The following is a 17,758-nucleotide window of genomic DNA, read 5'->3' on the forward strand; positions in this document are numbered from 1 at the left end:
TGGCTGAGTGTGCCAGGAGCAGCCAGGCCTGTGCGTGGGGGCTCTCGAGGAGCCATCCCTGCCCTGCTGCCCTGGGTTTCTGGCTATGGGCCAGAGGGACAGTGCTGGATATTCAAGATTTGTCAGGGGACTCACTTATAGTGCAGAAAGGCTTGATACCATCTGCACTACCAAGTCTGGAGGACATGGATTTAGAAATATATGTATAGAACACTTTCCCTACCCACACATCATTCCTGTCTCTCTGAAGTCAGAAATCCCCAGCATTCGTGCTGCACTCAGAGTTTGCCACTGAGAGCTGTGAGAGGTAAAGGATTCCCTGTGGCTGAGGGAAGGTGAGGGGCTGGATGGGCTTGTTCCCCCAGCACTGCTCTGCTCAGCCCCCTCTGCTTCCCTGAGCATCTCCCTGGGCCTGGACATCCCCTCCTGAGAGGTGCCTTGTCCCTGCCAGCGCTCACAGAGCCCATCCCACCCTGTGTGCCCTCGGCCCGGCCCTACAGAAACCTGCCTGTGTGCAGGGCCCTGGCTGGGGCAGGCTCTGTGTGCAGCTGGGCAAGGGCAGCTCAGGAGAGCCCTGCTGGGCCCTGCAGAGGTGATGCTGCTGCTGCCCAGGGCTGAGGAGTGGCTGAAGGCCCTTTGGGAGGCTCCCAGCAGAGACACTGACCACCCAAAGTCACAGTTCTGGAGTCTCTGTAAATGTTCAAACTTTCCTTTGATGATCCTGTGTGTCCCTTTCAACTCAGAATGTTCTGTCATTCTGGGATTATAATTCCTGTTCGCTTCTCTCATCCCCCTGTTGTCTATATAAAGAGAAAAAAAGCCCTTGCAACAGTGTTAGAACAGTAAAGTAAAAACCAGACCTTTATTGGAAGCTTCCAGGTCTCCCAGTGGGGATGAGGCACACCCAGCCCCTGATTTCAATAATTCATTAAGGTTGATTTATTAGAATTTTTAACAAGGACATTCGAAAGGATATTTACTTGTCCCAGTTACACACCCCTGGCTCAGCACATTGGAGGAGGTCCAAGGGCTTTTTGTTATCCCAGTTTTTGTTATCACTGCTGGCATACAAAAACCAAAATGTTCTTCTTGTAGGTGCTCATCCTGTTGAAAAGACTATATAATATTCAAAAATGTATTTATACAGTCAGGTTATTTGTCTAAATTCTAAGAGAAACAATATGGAAATATAGTGAACTTAATTAAATATTATAGATCTAGAGGTATATAATAACAGTTTAATTGTGTTCAGTAAGAGTTTAACATAGTTAATCAAGAGTTTAATAGTAATAATAAAGGATTATAGTTTTCGAAGTTTATAAGTATAATCCTAGGCTTACCTTCTTTGGGAAGTATCCTCCGGAGCTGTGCCCAGGCTGGTCTGGAGCTGGGAGCAGCCCTGCCCCAGCCAGCCCCTCTCAGCAGCAGCACCTGCCCTGCTCAGGGTGGCTCCTTCCCCCCACAGCTCCTGGCCAGCGCTGGGAGCAGCTCCAGGGCCGGCTGAGAGCTGTCCCTGGCAGGCAGCAGAGTCCCTGGCCCAGCACAGCGCCCTGGGCTGCAGGACCCTGCTCTGCAGGACAGCCCTGGGCACCCCTGGCTGCTCTGCACAGGAGATGAGCAGAGAATGCACTCACAGGGTCTGTGGGCACTGGGATGTTCCAGCTTTAGGAGATCTCTCCAGGAGCTGCAGCTGCATTGTCCTGCAGCCAGAGGTTCCTGTGCCAAGGGCTGGCAGTGATTCTGCCCCAGGCACTTCTCAGCCCCTTCCCAGCCCTGACTGATTGAAGCTCTCTGTGCCTCTGTGCTGTGCCCGCGCTGGCTGCAGGCAGTGCCTGAGCCCTGCTGGGCTGGCAGAAGAGCTGCTCAGCAAGAGAAATGTGCTTTTGAAGCTCTGCTTGGTTGCCAGGATCACCCTCTGTGCCAGGAGCCCGGCCCAGCTCAGCAGCACAGACACAGCAGAAGGACTTTAATGAGCCTCTGGGGCTTTGTGCTCAGCCCTGAACATCAGGCCCTGAGAGGGAGCTGCAGAAACCTCTCCAGAACTCCAAGTCAGAATCCAACTCCAAAGTTTCTTGGACTTTTAATGGGTCCCACTGAGGGACACGACTCAGAAAGTGTCCCCAGGCCCCAGGCAGAGCAGAGAACTGGAGGCACTGATGCCAGGTGGGGACAAAGAGAAGCCAAGTCTTGGTGCCCTGGGGCACAGCAGGGTCTGTGCCACCAAGGGCTGTGAGGAGACACCTTGTCCTGAGGCCCTGGGGCCTCCTGGCACAGCCCCAGCCAGGCTGGGCACTGTCAGCCCCTGCTCCTGCCCTCAGCATCCCCCCCATGCCCACATCCCAGTGGGGTCAAGGATCTGCTGGAAGGAGTCCCTGGGGAGCCTTGGTCAGGAATTGCTCTGGGGGCTCCTTCGTGCTCCCAGGGAACTGCAGGTTTTTCAAAGGACTTTGGCTTTTGCTTTTGCCTTGGAGTCTCTGAGAGGTTTGTGCAATCCTGGCCTCCAATATATTGCTGTAATTAGTCCCTGGAGAGGCTTTGTCAGGAACAACACTCAGTGGGGCCCATTAATGCTTCAAGGTACTTCAGTTCTTTTAAGGTACTTGGTGTTTCCCTTTTGATACAGACTCTGTGAGAGGTTTGTGCAATCATGGCCCAAATTATCTGCTTTAATGAGTCCCTTGAGAGCTTTTTACTGACACTCAGTGGGGCTCATGAATACTTTAAGATTCTTAACATTTGTGAGGTATTTTTGGATTTTCCTTTCCACACTGACAGTTCTTTGTGCCATTTTCAGTCTCTGAGAGGTTTTTGTGCCATCCTGGCCTCCAGTTCTCTCCTCCAATGACTCCATGAAGAGCGTTTGGTATTGATGGACCTTTGTGGTTCCCAATAATGCTTTAGACTCCAGCCACTTTGGGGTTTTCCTCTGACTTGGACTCCTGGAAAGGTTTGTGCAATCTCTTCTCAGGCCCTGAGGTTACAGGGCTCAGCTCCAAATGCACCATGGGGCTCATTAGGATCAAGCAAGTCCTGAAAAACCATGGCTCTGCCTCAATTTCTCTCTGCTCTTGTGCAGTTTGTCAGGAAGTTTCTGTAGTGGTTTTGGTTCACCATTTTGAGATTTCTCAGCCAATGCATCAATTAGTGTGGTGGGTTCAGTGTTGGCTAATTACCAGTGCACTCACTAGAATATACTTACTCATTTCCTGCTGTGAGATAGGATTAGGAGAAAGGCAAAGTGGGCTCAAAACTCTAAGAGCATGAATAAAATTTTGGTAACAGTAACTAAAAGAAAAAGCAACATGGATAGAACAAAACATTCAGAACACTTCCCCTCACCATACAACCTGACAATGTAAAGAGACAAAACATAAAATTTTCGGTCAGTTTACCACCTCTAGAATAGTCTGTCTTCATTAAGGGAGAGAAGTTGGTCATGTTAATGTTATAGAGGCTTCTCCACAAGAAAACAGTTATCTCACGGGTTTTGATTTCCACAAATAGCAGCCACCCAAAAAATCTGCAATTGTAAAGTCCCTGACATTTTTTCGCAGCTTTTACCACAGCTGTGCTTATGAGCCATATCAACTTATGGGGTATTAGTGTAAAGATGAGCTGTTTAAGAGCAAAGGTTCTCTTCATCTCTTTCTGAAATCATCTTAATCTCTGGGAGCAGAGATCTTCTTCTTCTCTCCCTGAGAGCACAGGGTCTCATCACTCTGCTCTTTCTCTGTTCAAACTTCTCATGGGATCACAACTACTTCAATATTTGCTTACTTTAGCATGGAGGCCTTTGCTGAAACAAGTCATCTCCCCATACTTTTCAATGCATTATAGGGAAAAAGAGAGTCTGATGTATCAATGACATCCTTCTCCACAGCTTTACCAGAGGATTCCAGCCCCAGGATAAAGGCATCTCATCTTCAGTGACCTCGGTGTGTTCATGCTGCTCCTCTGTGTGCCTGCCCTGTGTCCTTTTCTCTCACTGGAGGGTGGATGGCAGCACTGGCAGAGTCAATATCTGCTCGGGGCTGCAGACGGTTCCGTGAGCTCAGCTGGGCTCAGTGGCCAATTCTAATTTTGGGCATGGTCCCTTGTACATGAAGACCAGTACTTTTCCATAGGAATGAAGGAACAAAGTGCCACTTCTTTAGGGGCAGATGAGAGGTGACCACCAGAGGACAGGTCCAGCCAGAGCTGCCAGATTTTGTTCTGCGAGATACCCTTGAATATCAGAAAGTTTTTTGGCAGAGTGTCAGTTTTGGCAATGGGCATCTGAAAAGATGGACGGTTCGTTTCCATACAGAGGAGAGCATGGAGCCCCAGTGCTCCAGGAGCTGATGAGGGGCAGGCCTTGACATCCCAACATCACCCAGACCTGTCAGGTGGCCCCTGGGAGGCCAAGCCAGACAGACCTGGTCCATGTTCCCTCGCTTCCATGGGGCCCCACAGTGTCCCAATGGTCCCTGGCTTCCAGAAGGCCCTGAGGTGTCACAATGCCCCCTTGGTGACACCAGGCCCTGAAGGGTCAGAATGGTCTCCATGGTTCCATCAGGCCCCACAGAGTCATAATGGTCTCTGGGTCCATGAAGCCCCGCAGTGTCACCATGGCCCCTTGGTTCCATGGGCTCCAGTGGTACCACAATGATCCCCTTGGTTCCATGAGGTGCCCACAGTGTCACAGTGATCTCCATGGGACGGAAAGAACCGAGCCCCAGTGTGGCAGGAGCAGCCACCAGAGGCCAAAGCCAGCCAGACTTGATGGTACTGGCAGATTTTGTCTGGGAGGAACCCTGGGATATAGGGAATTTTAGAGGTGAAATCCCAATTTCAGACATGGACACCCAAAGTAAAAGGATGGTTCTTTTCCACAGGAAGAAAAGCACGGAACACCAGTGTTTCAAGTACAGATGAAAGGCTTCCACCAGAGGCCTAAGCCAGCCAGACTTCTCTGTCCTGGTAGCTTTTGTCTGAAAGCAACCCTTGGATATAGCAAATTTGGGAAGTGGAACCCCAATTTCAGCCATTTCTGCGTAGATAAGGACAGTTCTTTTCCATAGGAAGGAAAGCACAGAGCTCCAGTGTTTCAGAGGCAGAAGTGAAGAGAAGTGGCTCTTGAGAGGCCAAGCCAGACAGACCTGTTTGTCCTGGCAGCTTTTGTCATGGAGAGATCCTTGGATATATGGAATTTGGGAGAAGGAATCTCAATTTTGACCATGAACACCTTGAGAAGAAGGACAGGTCTTTTTCATTGGAAGGAAACCACTGACCCCAGTGTTTTGAAAGCAGGTGAGAGGCTTCCCCAAGAGGCCAAGGGCAGCCAGACCTGTCTGTCCTGGCAGATTTCACTAGGAGCAATCATTGGATGTACAGAGTTTTGGAGGTGGAATCCCAATTCTGGCCATGGACACCTGCTCAGGATGGATATTTTTTTCCTATAGGAAAGAAAAGCACAAAATCCAAGAGTTCTGGAAGAAGATGAGAGGTGGCCACCCTTAGGCCAAGCCAGCCAGACCTCTCTCTCCTGACAACTTTCGTCTCAGGGCTATCCTTGGACATAGGGCATTTTGGAGGTGGAATCTCAGTTTTGGCCGTGGACACCTAGACAGGAAGAACAGTTCTTTTCATTAGGAAGGAAAGCACAGAGTCCCAGTGTTTCAGAGGCACATGAATGCCAGCCCTCAGGAAGCCAAGGCCAGCCAGATTTGTGATTCCTGGCATCATTTTTCTGGGAGCTATCATTGGATATAGGGAATTCTGGAGGCAGATGCCCAATTTTGGCCATGGGTACCTGGTTGAGATGGATGGTTTTTCCCCATAATAAAGAAAAGCACATGGTCCCAGTGTTTGAAAGGCAGATGAGAGGTGGCCCCCGGGCGGCCAAGGCAGCCAGATCTGTCTCTCCTGGCAGACTTAATCTATAAACAATCCTTGCAATATAAGGAAATTTGGAGGAGGAATTCCAGTTTTGGCTATAGGCCCCTGGAGGAGAAGAATAGTTCTCTCCCATAGGAAGGAAAGCCCAGAGCCCCAGTGTCACTATGGGACATGAGAAAACATGATGGGCACCTTTGCGTATGTGACGGTAAAAGAAATGAAATTTATTTCTGACTCCAACATTTATAGTTTTCCAAAGGTGACAGTGGATTGGAGGGTGAAAGTGGCACCTCTCCAATGACACTGGACAAAACTACCGTCCATCAAATTTCTCCTCCTCTTTGAAGGAATGCAAAGCAATAAGTTATTTACAGAAAGTTGTGTGAGAAAATTTGCTACAAGAATGTAAACTCAGAAGGTCTTAGAAAACCTTAAAAAATCAGGGCGACACCCCAGTGCTTCAGGGGCAGATGAGAAACAGCCCTCGACATGCCAAGGTCAGCCAGACCTGTCAGGTGGTCCCCAGGAGGCCCAGCCAGCCAGACCTGTTCCATGTTCCCTTGGTTCTGTGGGGCACCAGAGTGTCACAATGGTCTCCTTGGTTCCATGAAGCCCTGGAGTGTCACAATGTTCCCCTTGCTTCTGCAGTGTCACAATGGCCCCGTGCTTCCATGAGGCCTTGCAGTGTCAGATTGGCTTCGTGGTTCCACAAAGCCCTGATGTGTCACAATGGCCCCTCGGCTCCGTGTGCCCTCGCTGTGTCACAACGGCTCCTCTGTGACACTGCGGCTGCACAAGGTCACCATGGACCCTTGGTTCCTTGGGGTCTCTGAGTTCACAATGGTCTCCTTGATTCCATGAGGCAGCACAGTGTCACCCTGCCCCTTGGTTCCATGAGGATCTACAGGGTCACACAGGTTTGTGACATTTGTCCTTGCTGCCCCTCACATTCCCCTGCCCCACAAACAGCCCCGAGCCACCCGTGAGGGACAGGCCCTGCTGTGCCAGGCTTGGCTCAGGGCTTGGCCTTTCTGCTTCCCCCAGCCAGCCCAGGCCTTGCTCAGAATTGCAGTTCCCTGCTCTGAGACTTGGGCTCCCTGCAGTCCTGGCCTCAAGGATCTGCTCTCAGCAGTCCCTGGTAGCCTTTGGCAGTCCCTGCCCTCAGTGGGGCCCAGTGATGCTCCAAGAGACTTGGACTTTTGCTTCTGACTCCTTGAGCAGCTTCTTCAGCCTTCTCTCAGTGACTGAGGGTCCTGGACTGAGTCTCAAATCCATGTTGGGGATAATCAAAATACAGAAAGCCCTCAGGGGAGCTTTGTCTTCATTCAATGGTCTGCAAATCTCCAGGGCTTGTGCAGCTGATTGGAGTCAGTTTGGAGTTCTTGTAAGGAGGAGGATTTCAAAGTGCACCTCATGACATTTTTCTTTAATTAAGTGAGTATTCTTAGTTTCCAGTTCAGAGAAGAGCTGATAGAAGTATTCCCCAGGTGATCTTGATGCTCACTGTCTCCTTAGGAGGTCTGGGCATGTAGAAGAATGAGCCCCTTGAGAGCTGACCCTGTTTGGACAAGCTGCTCCTCACCCCCAGCCTCACCATGTCTGACATCGCCCACCTGGCACTGACATCCCTGTGCCCTGCAGCAGAACCTTGTCCCTGAGCTCTGCAGCTCCATGTCCCAGCCCATTGCACCGTGTCCCACCTGCTCTCCTCAGGGCTATGCCTGCACACAGGCCCAGGAGAAGTTTTGCTCTTGGGAAAGAAAGAATGGAAAAGCCTGAGCAGGTTTCCTAAACAACAAACCCCACTCAGGAGCCACCTGCTCAGTACAGGCTGCCTGGAATGGTGTCACCTTTCTACAAGGGACAGTGTGACCAGAAATGATCTCTGGAAGCAGAATTCTCTGAGTCTCCCAGCTGAATTCTCTGTCCCTGTCCTTTTCCTGGATCCATGTTGCAGATGGAAGCTGCTGGTGCCATCCTCACCTTTAACCTCTCTTTGGAGTGCAAACAGATGTTCCCCAGTGTGTTAAGCAGGATTTTCTCAATGTTTCTATAAACCTTTTGTGTCCCCCATGGAACAAAGGGGCCATTTTGGAACTGAGGGAGTCACCTGGAAGCAAAGAGTGAATGGTGACCCTGGGGTCCCATGGAACCAAGGGGCCATGGTGACACAGCAGGGCCACGTGGATCCAGTGGTCCATTGTGACACTGTGGATCCAAGGAGACCATGGAGACACCCCCAGAACCTCATGGAACCAAGGAGTCCATGGTGACCCACCGGGGCTGCATGGAGACAATGGTCCATGGTGACACTGCCCATCCAAGGAGGCCATTTGGACACTGTGGAAGCTCATGGAGCGAGGTGGCCATTGTGACACTGAAGAACTTCATGACACCAAATATCAATGGGGACACAGCAGGGCATCATGGAACCCAAGAATCGCTCTTGACAGTGTGGAAACTCCTGGAACCAGGAGCTGTTGTGACACTGCAGCACCAACACAGCTGCTGCACCTTGTCCCCTGCCCTGCACAGCTCCTTGGGAGGCACGGCAGGAGCAGCACCCTGGGAGCCTCGGGAATGCCCCTCTGGGATCCATGGCACACGCTCCCAGGGGCTGGAATTCCAGTTCCCAGCCAGGAAAAGATGTTCCTGCCCTTGAAGGCAAAGCTCATATGGAAGAGCCAAAAGCCAAGTGGAGCAAGATCCTACAGTGACATTTCACTGCCAGCCATCATAACTTCACCCATGGTTGTTGTAGCTCGTGGATTGGGAATGAAATCACGGCAGGGCCATTGGTGGGGGCTGCCCTGGGTCAAGGGAGGCAATGAGAGAGTAACAGAGCAGGCAAAGGAAGGCAGGAGAGAAAGGAGGTGTTTTGGTTTGGAAAGACAGGTGTCTGCTAAGAAAGGCATGGGCCTCCCCTGAAATGGAAAAATGAAGACTCTTTCTTTAAGAATTGTTATAAATTTGAAATTAAGGGCGGCTGTCAGGTAAAAATATGGAAGCAGGAATAACAGTTTTTTACTAGGGGAAAAAAAATAAAAGAAACAATGAAGTGAACTAAAACAACACTGACAGGGTCAGAATACAACCTGACACTCTGTTGGACAGGGTGTTGGCCGCAGTCCAATTGGAATTGTGGCTGCAGTCCTCCAGGAGTGTCAGGTGTGGTTCTGTTGGAGAAGTGATCCTGTAGAAAAGGGAGTCTTCTTCTGAAGAGGCAGTGGAAGAGGCAGCTGTTCCTCTGGGAAATCCAGCGCAGAAAAAGCTGTGTTGGTGCGCCAGAATCTCAAGACTAGATGCAGGTAGGAATGCTTGGCTCCTCCCCGTGGCGGGGCATCTCACAATGGGATGTTACAGTTCTTATCAGTCATGCTGTGACATTCAATAGCCCATTATCAACAGATGTCTCCCCCTAGGGAGGATTGATTGTGGAAGAGATAAGGAAAACTGCCCACTTAACACAGGACAACTGCCATACAGATGGCAAATAGAACACATCTTGCTTTTCAGTCTATGACAGGAGGTCACAAACAAAATCAGCTGAGAAGGCGGCACTCTGAAAATCAAATCAGAACTGACAGAAAATGAATGGGACAGAAATCAATAGTTCTGGAAGTTTCATTTGCTATCAAAATAAATCACACCCACTCAGCCCCGCACAATCCTGATCCCACAACCTCAAATTTGGATCTCACTTCTCCTGATCTCCTTCCAACCCCATATCAACCTGGAGGCTGTGGAATTGAGTAATTTTGGCATGGGGCTGAGGTGGGAACCAGACATTTTGAGGTGGGATTCACCTATTTTGGGGTAAGATTTTGGGGTTTCGAGTGGGATTGAGTCATTTTGAGGTGAGAGACAAATCCACCTTGGCTTTTGGAGTGCAAAGATATGGAAAATACTACAGATATCCCTCAAGAACCAACAGATCCTCCAGAATATGTTCCCAAAGGATAAATTCCACCTCAAATACCTCTAAAATGGTGGGACTTTTAACATCTCTGGTCAATACTCTTTTTAGTCATTTTTCAGGTGTTTTTAAGTGATAAAGACAAATCAGAAGAAAATTAGGGCCAAACCAAAACCAGAGACCCCTTGAGCATCCTCTGGGCACTGAACAAAACAAACTCAGAAGATATTAAACTTAACCCTACAGATAATGCCTTGAGGAAGATTTGCTCTTTCCGCAAGTCTCTTGTGATTGAAACGCAAACAAAACCCAAACATTAATAAACCAAAAACAGAAGCAATTCTGTGGCAATTCCAAATTTTATCAGTTCAAGCACAGCTCCAGCTCAGATGCTGGCAGGTTCCAAAAAAAGAAACACAGAAATTTGTCCCAATACAGATTATTAAAAGGAAGTTAAAGGTCAGTGTAGCTGTCACAAAGGTGACAGGGACCAAGAAAATAATGCTTCTTCTCCAAGACTGTGAATTCAGGAGATATTTGTAAAATAACTTGAGCTGGGCTTCTTGTAGGACTTTAGTAGCCTTGTGTTCCTCAACAGGTCATGAATGATCCATGTCAGCCTCACTGGTGTCATCTGCTCCCTTTCTTTCAGTGATTTTAACAAACTTAAGAGAGAGATGGAAAGAAAGAGAAAAGGGGAGAGAGCAAAGGAGTGACAGGGACAGAGATCTCCCCTGGGACAGGGCAAGTGTGACATTGTCCCCTGTGTGTGTGGCCTTCCCAGGGTGGGGGTTTTACACCTGAGCCAGTTTGGGTAAGGGGGGTGGTGTTCACCCCCCACCCCAAGCAGGGATTGCCTCATTGTTTCAGGTTACAGTGTCAGATGTAACCAAAAGTGTTTTCAGTCACCATCTCCATAAACTGTTATCAACAGGTGGGGCAGTGTTCTTTATCTCTTCCATGGCTCAGCCCTGATAACGCCCTCCAGGGGCCATCTTCTGTTAATGGGCCATTGAGTGTCACTGCAGCACTGATAAAATTACATCATCCCATTGTGGGATGCTCCGCCCAGGGGGAGGAACCAAGCATTCCTGCCTGGATATAATCTCACCCTTGCAACACCACGATCACCTTGCCTACTGCATTCCCAGAGGACAAGAGCTCCATAACCACCACTGGACCTTCAGAGGAAGACCAGACCCTTCTACAGGATCACTGCTTTGACAGAATCACGTTCATCACTCCAGCTGGACTGCAGCCACCATTTCATCAGACAGCTACCACCACCCTGAGCAACGGGGTGTAAGGTTATATCCTGACTCTGTCAGGTTAAGCCAGTGTTTCTCTATCATTGCCTTGATCTTAATTTTCTTACTCAATTGTGATTCTGGCTTCGACGCTCTCCCTGTTTTGCTTTGAAACAGTACAAAACTCACTGTGCTCATCCCTTGTTTTCTTCCCAAAACAGGATTTCCCATCCCAAAACCTTCACAAAATGGAGAAGGAGGCTGCAAGGAAGAGGAAGGAGACCTGGGACACTGAGGCGGGTGAGGAGGAAGTCAGTGCCCCTTTCCCCCTCTCTCCTGCTCCATCTCCCAGCCCAGCCTGGCCCCCAGCTGCAGGACAGCCCCGCTGCCAGTGCCCTCCTGCCGGAGACGCACTGAGGGGATCTCCTTGCCCTTCCCTCTGGCACAGAGGCAAATCCCATCCTCTCCTTGTCCTTCCTCCCGCAGATGAGGTGCTAAGGGTGGAGAGCAGAGAGGACAAATCCCCATGGCAGAACCTTGTGGAAGAGGCTGTTTTGAGTGGCTCCATGGTGCAGGAACCCAATGGGAGCTGCACGAGGAGGGGCTGCAAACGCAGATCGAGGGGATCTGAGGAGGAAAGATGCACTCTGGTCCAGGAAGGTGGACAGAGCTTCAGCCAGAGCTCAGGGCTGGTGGTCCCTGAGCAGCTTCATGATGAGGAGAAGCCCCATAAGTGCTCAGAGTGTGGGAAGAGCTTCAGGTCAAACTCCAACCTGATCCAGCACCAGAGGATCCACACTGGGGAGAAGCCCTATGAGTGTGAGGAATGTGGGAAGAGCTTTTTGTCAAATTCCAACATGATCCAGCACAAGAGGATTCACACTGGGGAGAGGCCCTATGAGTGTGGGGAATGTGGGAAGAGCTTCAGGCAGATCTCCCACCTGAGCAGCCACAAGAGGATCCACACAGGGGAAAGGCCCTATGAGTGTAGGGAGTGTGGGAAGAGCTTCAGGCAGTGTGGTGCCCTGATTGTCCACCAGAAGATCCACACTGGGGGCGACCCTACGAGTGTTCCAAGTGTGGGAAGGGGTTTCAGACTCGCTCCTATCTCCTCTTGCACTATCGAGCTCATACAGATGAGAGGCCCTTCCGCTGCCCTGACTGCGGGAAAGGATTCAAGCACAACTCCTCCCTTGTCAGGCACCGGCGCATCCACACTGGTGAGAGGCCCTACGAGTGTCCCTGGTGTGGGAAGAGCTTCACCCAGAGCTCTCACTTGACCAAACACCAACAGAGGCACCAGTAACGGAAGCCCCAAGAGTGTCCCGCCTGCAGGAAGAGCTTCGTGCTCTGCTCCAGCTCCATCCCCCACTGCAGGACCCACATTGGGCACAGGTCTGGTGACCCACATTCCCTGTGATCAATGTTGGGAACACACCTGACTGGTTATCCTTTTGGTTTGGCCCTAATTTTCCTCTGATTCATCTTTATTCTTCAAACACAGCCAAAACAGGGTTAAATTAAAGAAACTGATCAAAAATATCTGAAGTGTCACCATTTCACAGGAGTTTGAGGGGGAATTTAGGATTTAGGGACGCATTCTGTGTGGAGTGCCCCTGTTGCTAAGAGGCAGGAGTTTGATCTCACCCTTCTTGTGTTGCCAATAATTCCTCCCTTGACCCAAACCCAAACTCCACCCCTGGGATACCCTATACAAATCCCATGGCTCTGCATTTGCCCTGTCTTTCGGTGATAAGAAATGGATTTTGGAGTTTTGTGAAACCAAGATACATCTCATTTGTTCCTGCCACCGGCAGCTGCACTCACCCTGGACACCATGAACTCAACTTCTGGAGGATTTGTGGGTTCTGGGGTGATTTTGGGCAGTGTTCTCCATCTCTTTGCATTTCAAAAGCCAAGAGGGATGAATTTGTCACCACAAAACCACTCAATCCCACTGAAAATAACTGGATTTTAAACTATAAAGGCACAATCCCACCTCAAATTGCTTGTTCCCCCTCAAAAAAACCCTCAATCCCACACAAAGCTCACTCGATTCCACAGCTGACCGGGTGGGATGGGGTTGGGAGGAGATTGGGAGAATTGTGATCCCAGTTTGGAGTGGAGAGATTGGGATTGTGTGGGGCTGGGTGGTTGGGATGTATCTGATAGTGAATAAAACTTTCAGAGTTAATGATGTTTGTCCCATTCATTTTCAGTCAGTTCTGTTTGCAGAGTGGCTCCTTCTCAGCTGTTTAAATTCCTATAAAAATCCTTTTTAAAAAATAATCTAACCCAAATAATCCAAAAACCAATATCCATATAAAACCACCCATCTGCAATTATATTTTTATAAATAATTTTAATTTTTTAGAGTACTTAAGGGTGTTATTAAATTTTAATTGTTTGGTTAAATTGTATGAGACATTATAGTGGTGTTTGGTTTCGTGTTTAGTATATTTGTAGTATGAATTGTTTTACTAAGGTGTGTTCGAGTGTATGTTTAGATTGGCCGGTGCTGCGAGAGGCGCTGGGCTCTGCCTGGCAACTGATGAGTCAGAGCCGTCCCGGGCGCTGATTGGCTGAAAATCGCCAGGCGGGACCAGCGCCGAGTTCCTGCCTGGGAACTGAATCGTCATCAACGCCGCGCGCTCTGATTGGCCAGGATCTGCTTCGGGGCGGGGCCGGGAGGAACTGGGGACCCCCAGGAGCCCCCCGGGTTTGGGGGTTTCCATCCCCCCTCGGCCCCCGGGGCGGCCTTGGGGCCACCCCAACACCCCAAAATGGGGAGGGTCCCCGGAGCCGCTTGGAAGCCCCAAAAATGGGCTGGAAGCGACAGGAGCCGCCCCAAGAAGGGATTGAAGGGTCCGGTCCGGGAATGGCTCCGATCCGGATTGGGGCGGGCTGGGATTGAGGGAGGGTCCGGTCAGCGGCTGCGGAGGGGCTGGGATTGGGGAGGGGTCCGGGATTGAGGGGATGGGTCCATTCCGGGACTGGGGCAGGATCGCTCCCTGGGGGTGGGCTCCATTATTGAGTCAGGGTCTCTCCCCTTCCCGATCCCAATCCCGTTCCCTGATCCTGTTCCCGATCCCAATCCCATTCCCATTTCTGTTCCCGTTCCCGGGCGAGTTCCCGATCCCATTCCCGTTCCTGTTCTCGATCCCGATCCCACCGCTGTTTCCAGGGAATGGCTCCTACCCCAACCCCGACCCCAAACCCGGGGGGTCAAACACTGGGGTCAAACACCCCAAATCCCAACACTGGGAGGGGAGGGTCAAACAGCCCCAAACCCAAACTCTGGGATGTCAACCTCCACCCTGCCCCAAACTCCAAATTTTAGGATCAAACCCCCCAAATCTCAGATCCTGGGGTGTCAAACACTCCTCAATTCCCAGACGTTGTTGCTAAATCTACCTGACTTGAAATCCTGGGGTTCAAAACATTTGGGGTGTCCAACACCCCCAATTCCCAAAGTCTGGGGTCAAATACCCCCAAATCCCAAATCCTGATGTGTCAAACACCCCCAGCCCCCAAAGTTTGGGGTTAAAACCCCCAATCCCCGACTCCTGGGGTTTGAAATACCTGGGTTGTCCAACCCTCCTCCTCTCCAAAGTTTGGGGTCAAACCCCTCAATTCCCAAACTTTGGGGTCAACCCCCCCCAATCCCAAACCCTGGGGTGTCAAATCCCCCTGATCTCCCCCACTTTGGGGTTAAATCCCCCAAAATCAGTTGGTCAATCCCCCCAGTTTCCAAATTTTTGGGTCTAAACCCCCAAACCCCAAATCCTGGGGGTTGAAACACCTGGGTTGTCCAATCACCCTGATCCCAACGTTTGGGGGTGAAACCCCCTGATCCCCAAATCTTGGGAAAAAAACCCAAAATTCCAAACCCTGGGGTGTCGAACTCCCCCAGTTCCCAAAGTTTGGGGTCAAAAACTCCCAAACCCCGTGGTGTCAAACCCCCCTAAACCCCAAATTTTAGGATCAATCCTCCCAGTCCCCAAAGTTTGGGGTCATGACCTCCCCAAATCCACTCCAGCCTTGGGGGACACAGTGGGGTTTGTTTGGGGTTTGTTTCAGGTTTATTTGGGCTTATTTGGGGCAGCTCCAGGTGCAATGTCTGCAGAAAGACCCTGGGTACAACACTGGGAAAAAAAGGAGAATGTGTGGGAATTGGGGGATTCAGGATGGGGAACGATCCTGGGTGGGATAAGGGGATTGAGGGTGGTCAGGGAAGGATTTGGGTTGGGAAAAAGGGGATTTGGGATGGGGAAAGGGGAATGAGGTGGGGAACTGGGGTGGAAAAGGGAGATTTTGGCATTGGAAAAGGGATTTGGGGACAGACGAAGGATGTAGGGAGGAAAAAGGAGAATTTGTCATGGGAAAAGGAGGATTTAGGTTGGGAAAAGAAGGCTTTGGGGTCAAAAAGACATTAGGGATTAAAAGTGATTTTGAGGTTGAAAAAAGGAGGATTTGGGATAAAAAATGAGGATTTAGGGTCAGCTGACCTGAACTTACCTGGGGGAGTGGGGGCGTGCAGGGGGTTTGGAGCAGGGTCAGGACCATTTTTGGGGTAGTTTTCTGGGATTTTGGAGTATTTTCTTGGGATTTGGCAGGAGGTCTATGGGATTTGGGTGCACTTTTATGGGATTTAGGGTGTTTAGGGGTGGTATTGAGGGAATTTTGGGTGTGTCTATGGGATTTGGGAGCTCTTCTATGGGATTTTGGGGGTTTCCACAGAATTTTGGGGTGCTTTGAGGAATTTCAGGGTATTTCTATGGGATTTTGAGGTAGTCTGGAAGGACTGCAGGGTGTTTCCATGGGATTTTGGAGCAGCTTGAAGGCATTTGAGGTGTTTAGGGGCAGCTTTAGGCTATTCTGGTGCAGCTTTGAAGAATTTTGGGGTGGTCTGGAGGGATTTCAGGGCATCCCTCTGAGATTACAGGGTGGTTTGGAGGGATCTGGGGCATTTGGGGGCATATTTTGGTTATTTAGGGGCAGGTTTGAGGCAGTTTTTTAGGGGTATTTCAGGCCCATTTTGTTTGGGTTTGGGGTTATTTTGGTGGGGTTTGGGGTGTTCTGGGTCACTTTTTGGCGAAGGAGATCTCCATGGGTGGCTCTGGGTGATGCTGGAGCCCTGCAGGGCCTCGCGGGCGGCGCCCGCCTGCACCTCGGTGTCCAACTGCAGCGAGGCGATGTCGCGGCGCCCGGGCACCAGCGCAGCTCCTGGAACCCCGGGAACCTGGGATGGGAACGGGGCCAGGAGAGCCCGGAACACCTGGGAACCTTCCCCAGACACCCGGGAACATTCCCCACACACCCGGGAACCTTCCCCAGACACCCGGGAATGTTCCCCAGACACCTGGGAATGTTCCCCAAAAACCCAGGAACATTCCTCCAGAAATCTGGGAATGTTCCCCGCAAAACCAGAAATGCCATAAAAAAAAAAAAAAATCCTGAAATATTCCCCCAGAAATTCAGAAATTTTCCCCAAAGAATTACAGAAATGATCCTCCATAGAATCTTGGAACATTCCCAAAAAACTAGGACCTTCCTCCAGAAAATCCAGAAATACTCCCCCCCAAAAAAAGCCAAGCCCAACTCCATTGCCCATCCAGCAACATTCCCAGAAAATGCAGAAACATTCCCAAAAATCCAGACATCCCCCTTCAAAAACTATCCAGAAACCCTCCCCCAAGCTCCTTCATGCTCCCAGGAATTCCCCCCAAAAAATCCAGAAATTTGCCCCCCAAAATACAGAAATTTCCCAACAAAAATCCAGATATTTCCTCACTAAGAAGTCCTGAATTTCCTCCCCCTCAAATCCTGGTATTTTCCCCTCAAAATCCAGAAACTCCCCCCTAAAACCCCAGACATTCCCCCCCAAAATCCCAATATTGTGCCAGAAAAATCCAGCCCCAAGCCCCCCTCAGCCTATCACCCTCCAAGCCCCAAAATCCCGCAGTGCCCCAAAGCTGGGCCGGAATGCCCGGAATGCCAGGATTGCCTCCATGTGGCCTCATGGAACCATGATGACACCAAGTTGTCTGGGAGTGTTGATCTGCTGGAGGGTAGGACGGCTCTGCACAGGGCCCTGCACAGGCTGGATCCAGGAACCAAATCCAACAAGGTGAGGTTTAACAAGTCCAAGTGCTGGGTCCTGCAATTTTGTCACATCAACCCCTGCAGCGCTACAGGCTGGGGACAGAGGGGCTGGACAGCAGCCAGGCAGAAAGGGACCTGCAGGGACTGATGGACAGCAGGCTGGACATGAGCCAGCCGTGTGCCCAGGTGGCCAAGAAGGCCAATGGCTCCTGGCCTGGATCAGGAATGGTGTGGCCAGCAGGAGCAGAGCTGCTGTGCCAGCACTGATCTGCCCCCAGCTCTGCACACAAACATTGCTGCTGCAGCTCCAGAGAAGGCAATAAAAGAGCATCTCTGCAGAAAACTCTGCTGGGAGATTCTTTATTTCTTTTAAAGCCACAAAGAGAACAGCCCCTCATTGACACAATCCACAGGGAAGGCGGACACACACAAAATGACAAATGGCACAAAAATTACATTTATTGTGGATAATATGAAAAAAACTAAAACAAAGGAAAAAAAATCCCCACAACTAATTCAACAAGAACTGTCAAAGATGATTTTTGTAACAAGTGACTACCAGAAATTGGCCAGTATTTTAATGTTCCTGAAAGCATCCAGTCATCAGTCTCCA

The 17,758-nt window shown here is 50.3% G+C and overlaps 1 protein-coding gene across 1 annotated transcript in view; it reads left to right on the top strand.

Annotated features, from left to right (window-relative positions):
* The window catches only part of LOC110484126 (uncharacterized), a 187,648-nt gene extending 175,302 nt beyond the window's left edge, over positions 1-12,346 (top strand). The window contains 2 exon segments of the mRNA XM_077789898.1: positions 11,743-12,093; positions 12,096-12,346. Of these exon segments, the coding sequence (XP_077646024.1) occupies positions 11,743-12,093; positions 12,096-12,346 (602 nt within the window).
* The last annotated feature ends 5,412 nt before the right edge of the window (positions 12,347-17,758 follow it).

The sequence above is a fragment of the Lonchura striata genome, chromosome 39 (assembly GCF_046129695.1).
Source record: "Lonchura striata isolate bLonStr1 chromosome 39, bLonStr1.mat, whole genome shotgun sequence".
NCBI lineage: Eukaryota > Metazoa > Chordata > Aves > Passeriformes > Estrildidae > Lonchura > Lonchura striata.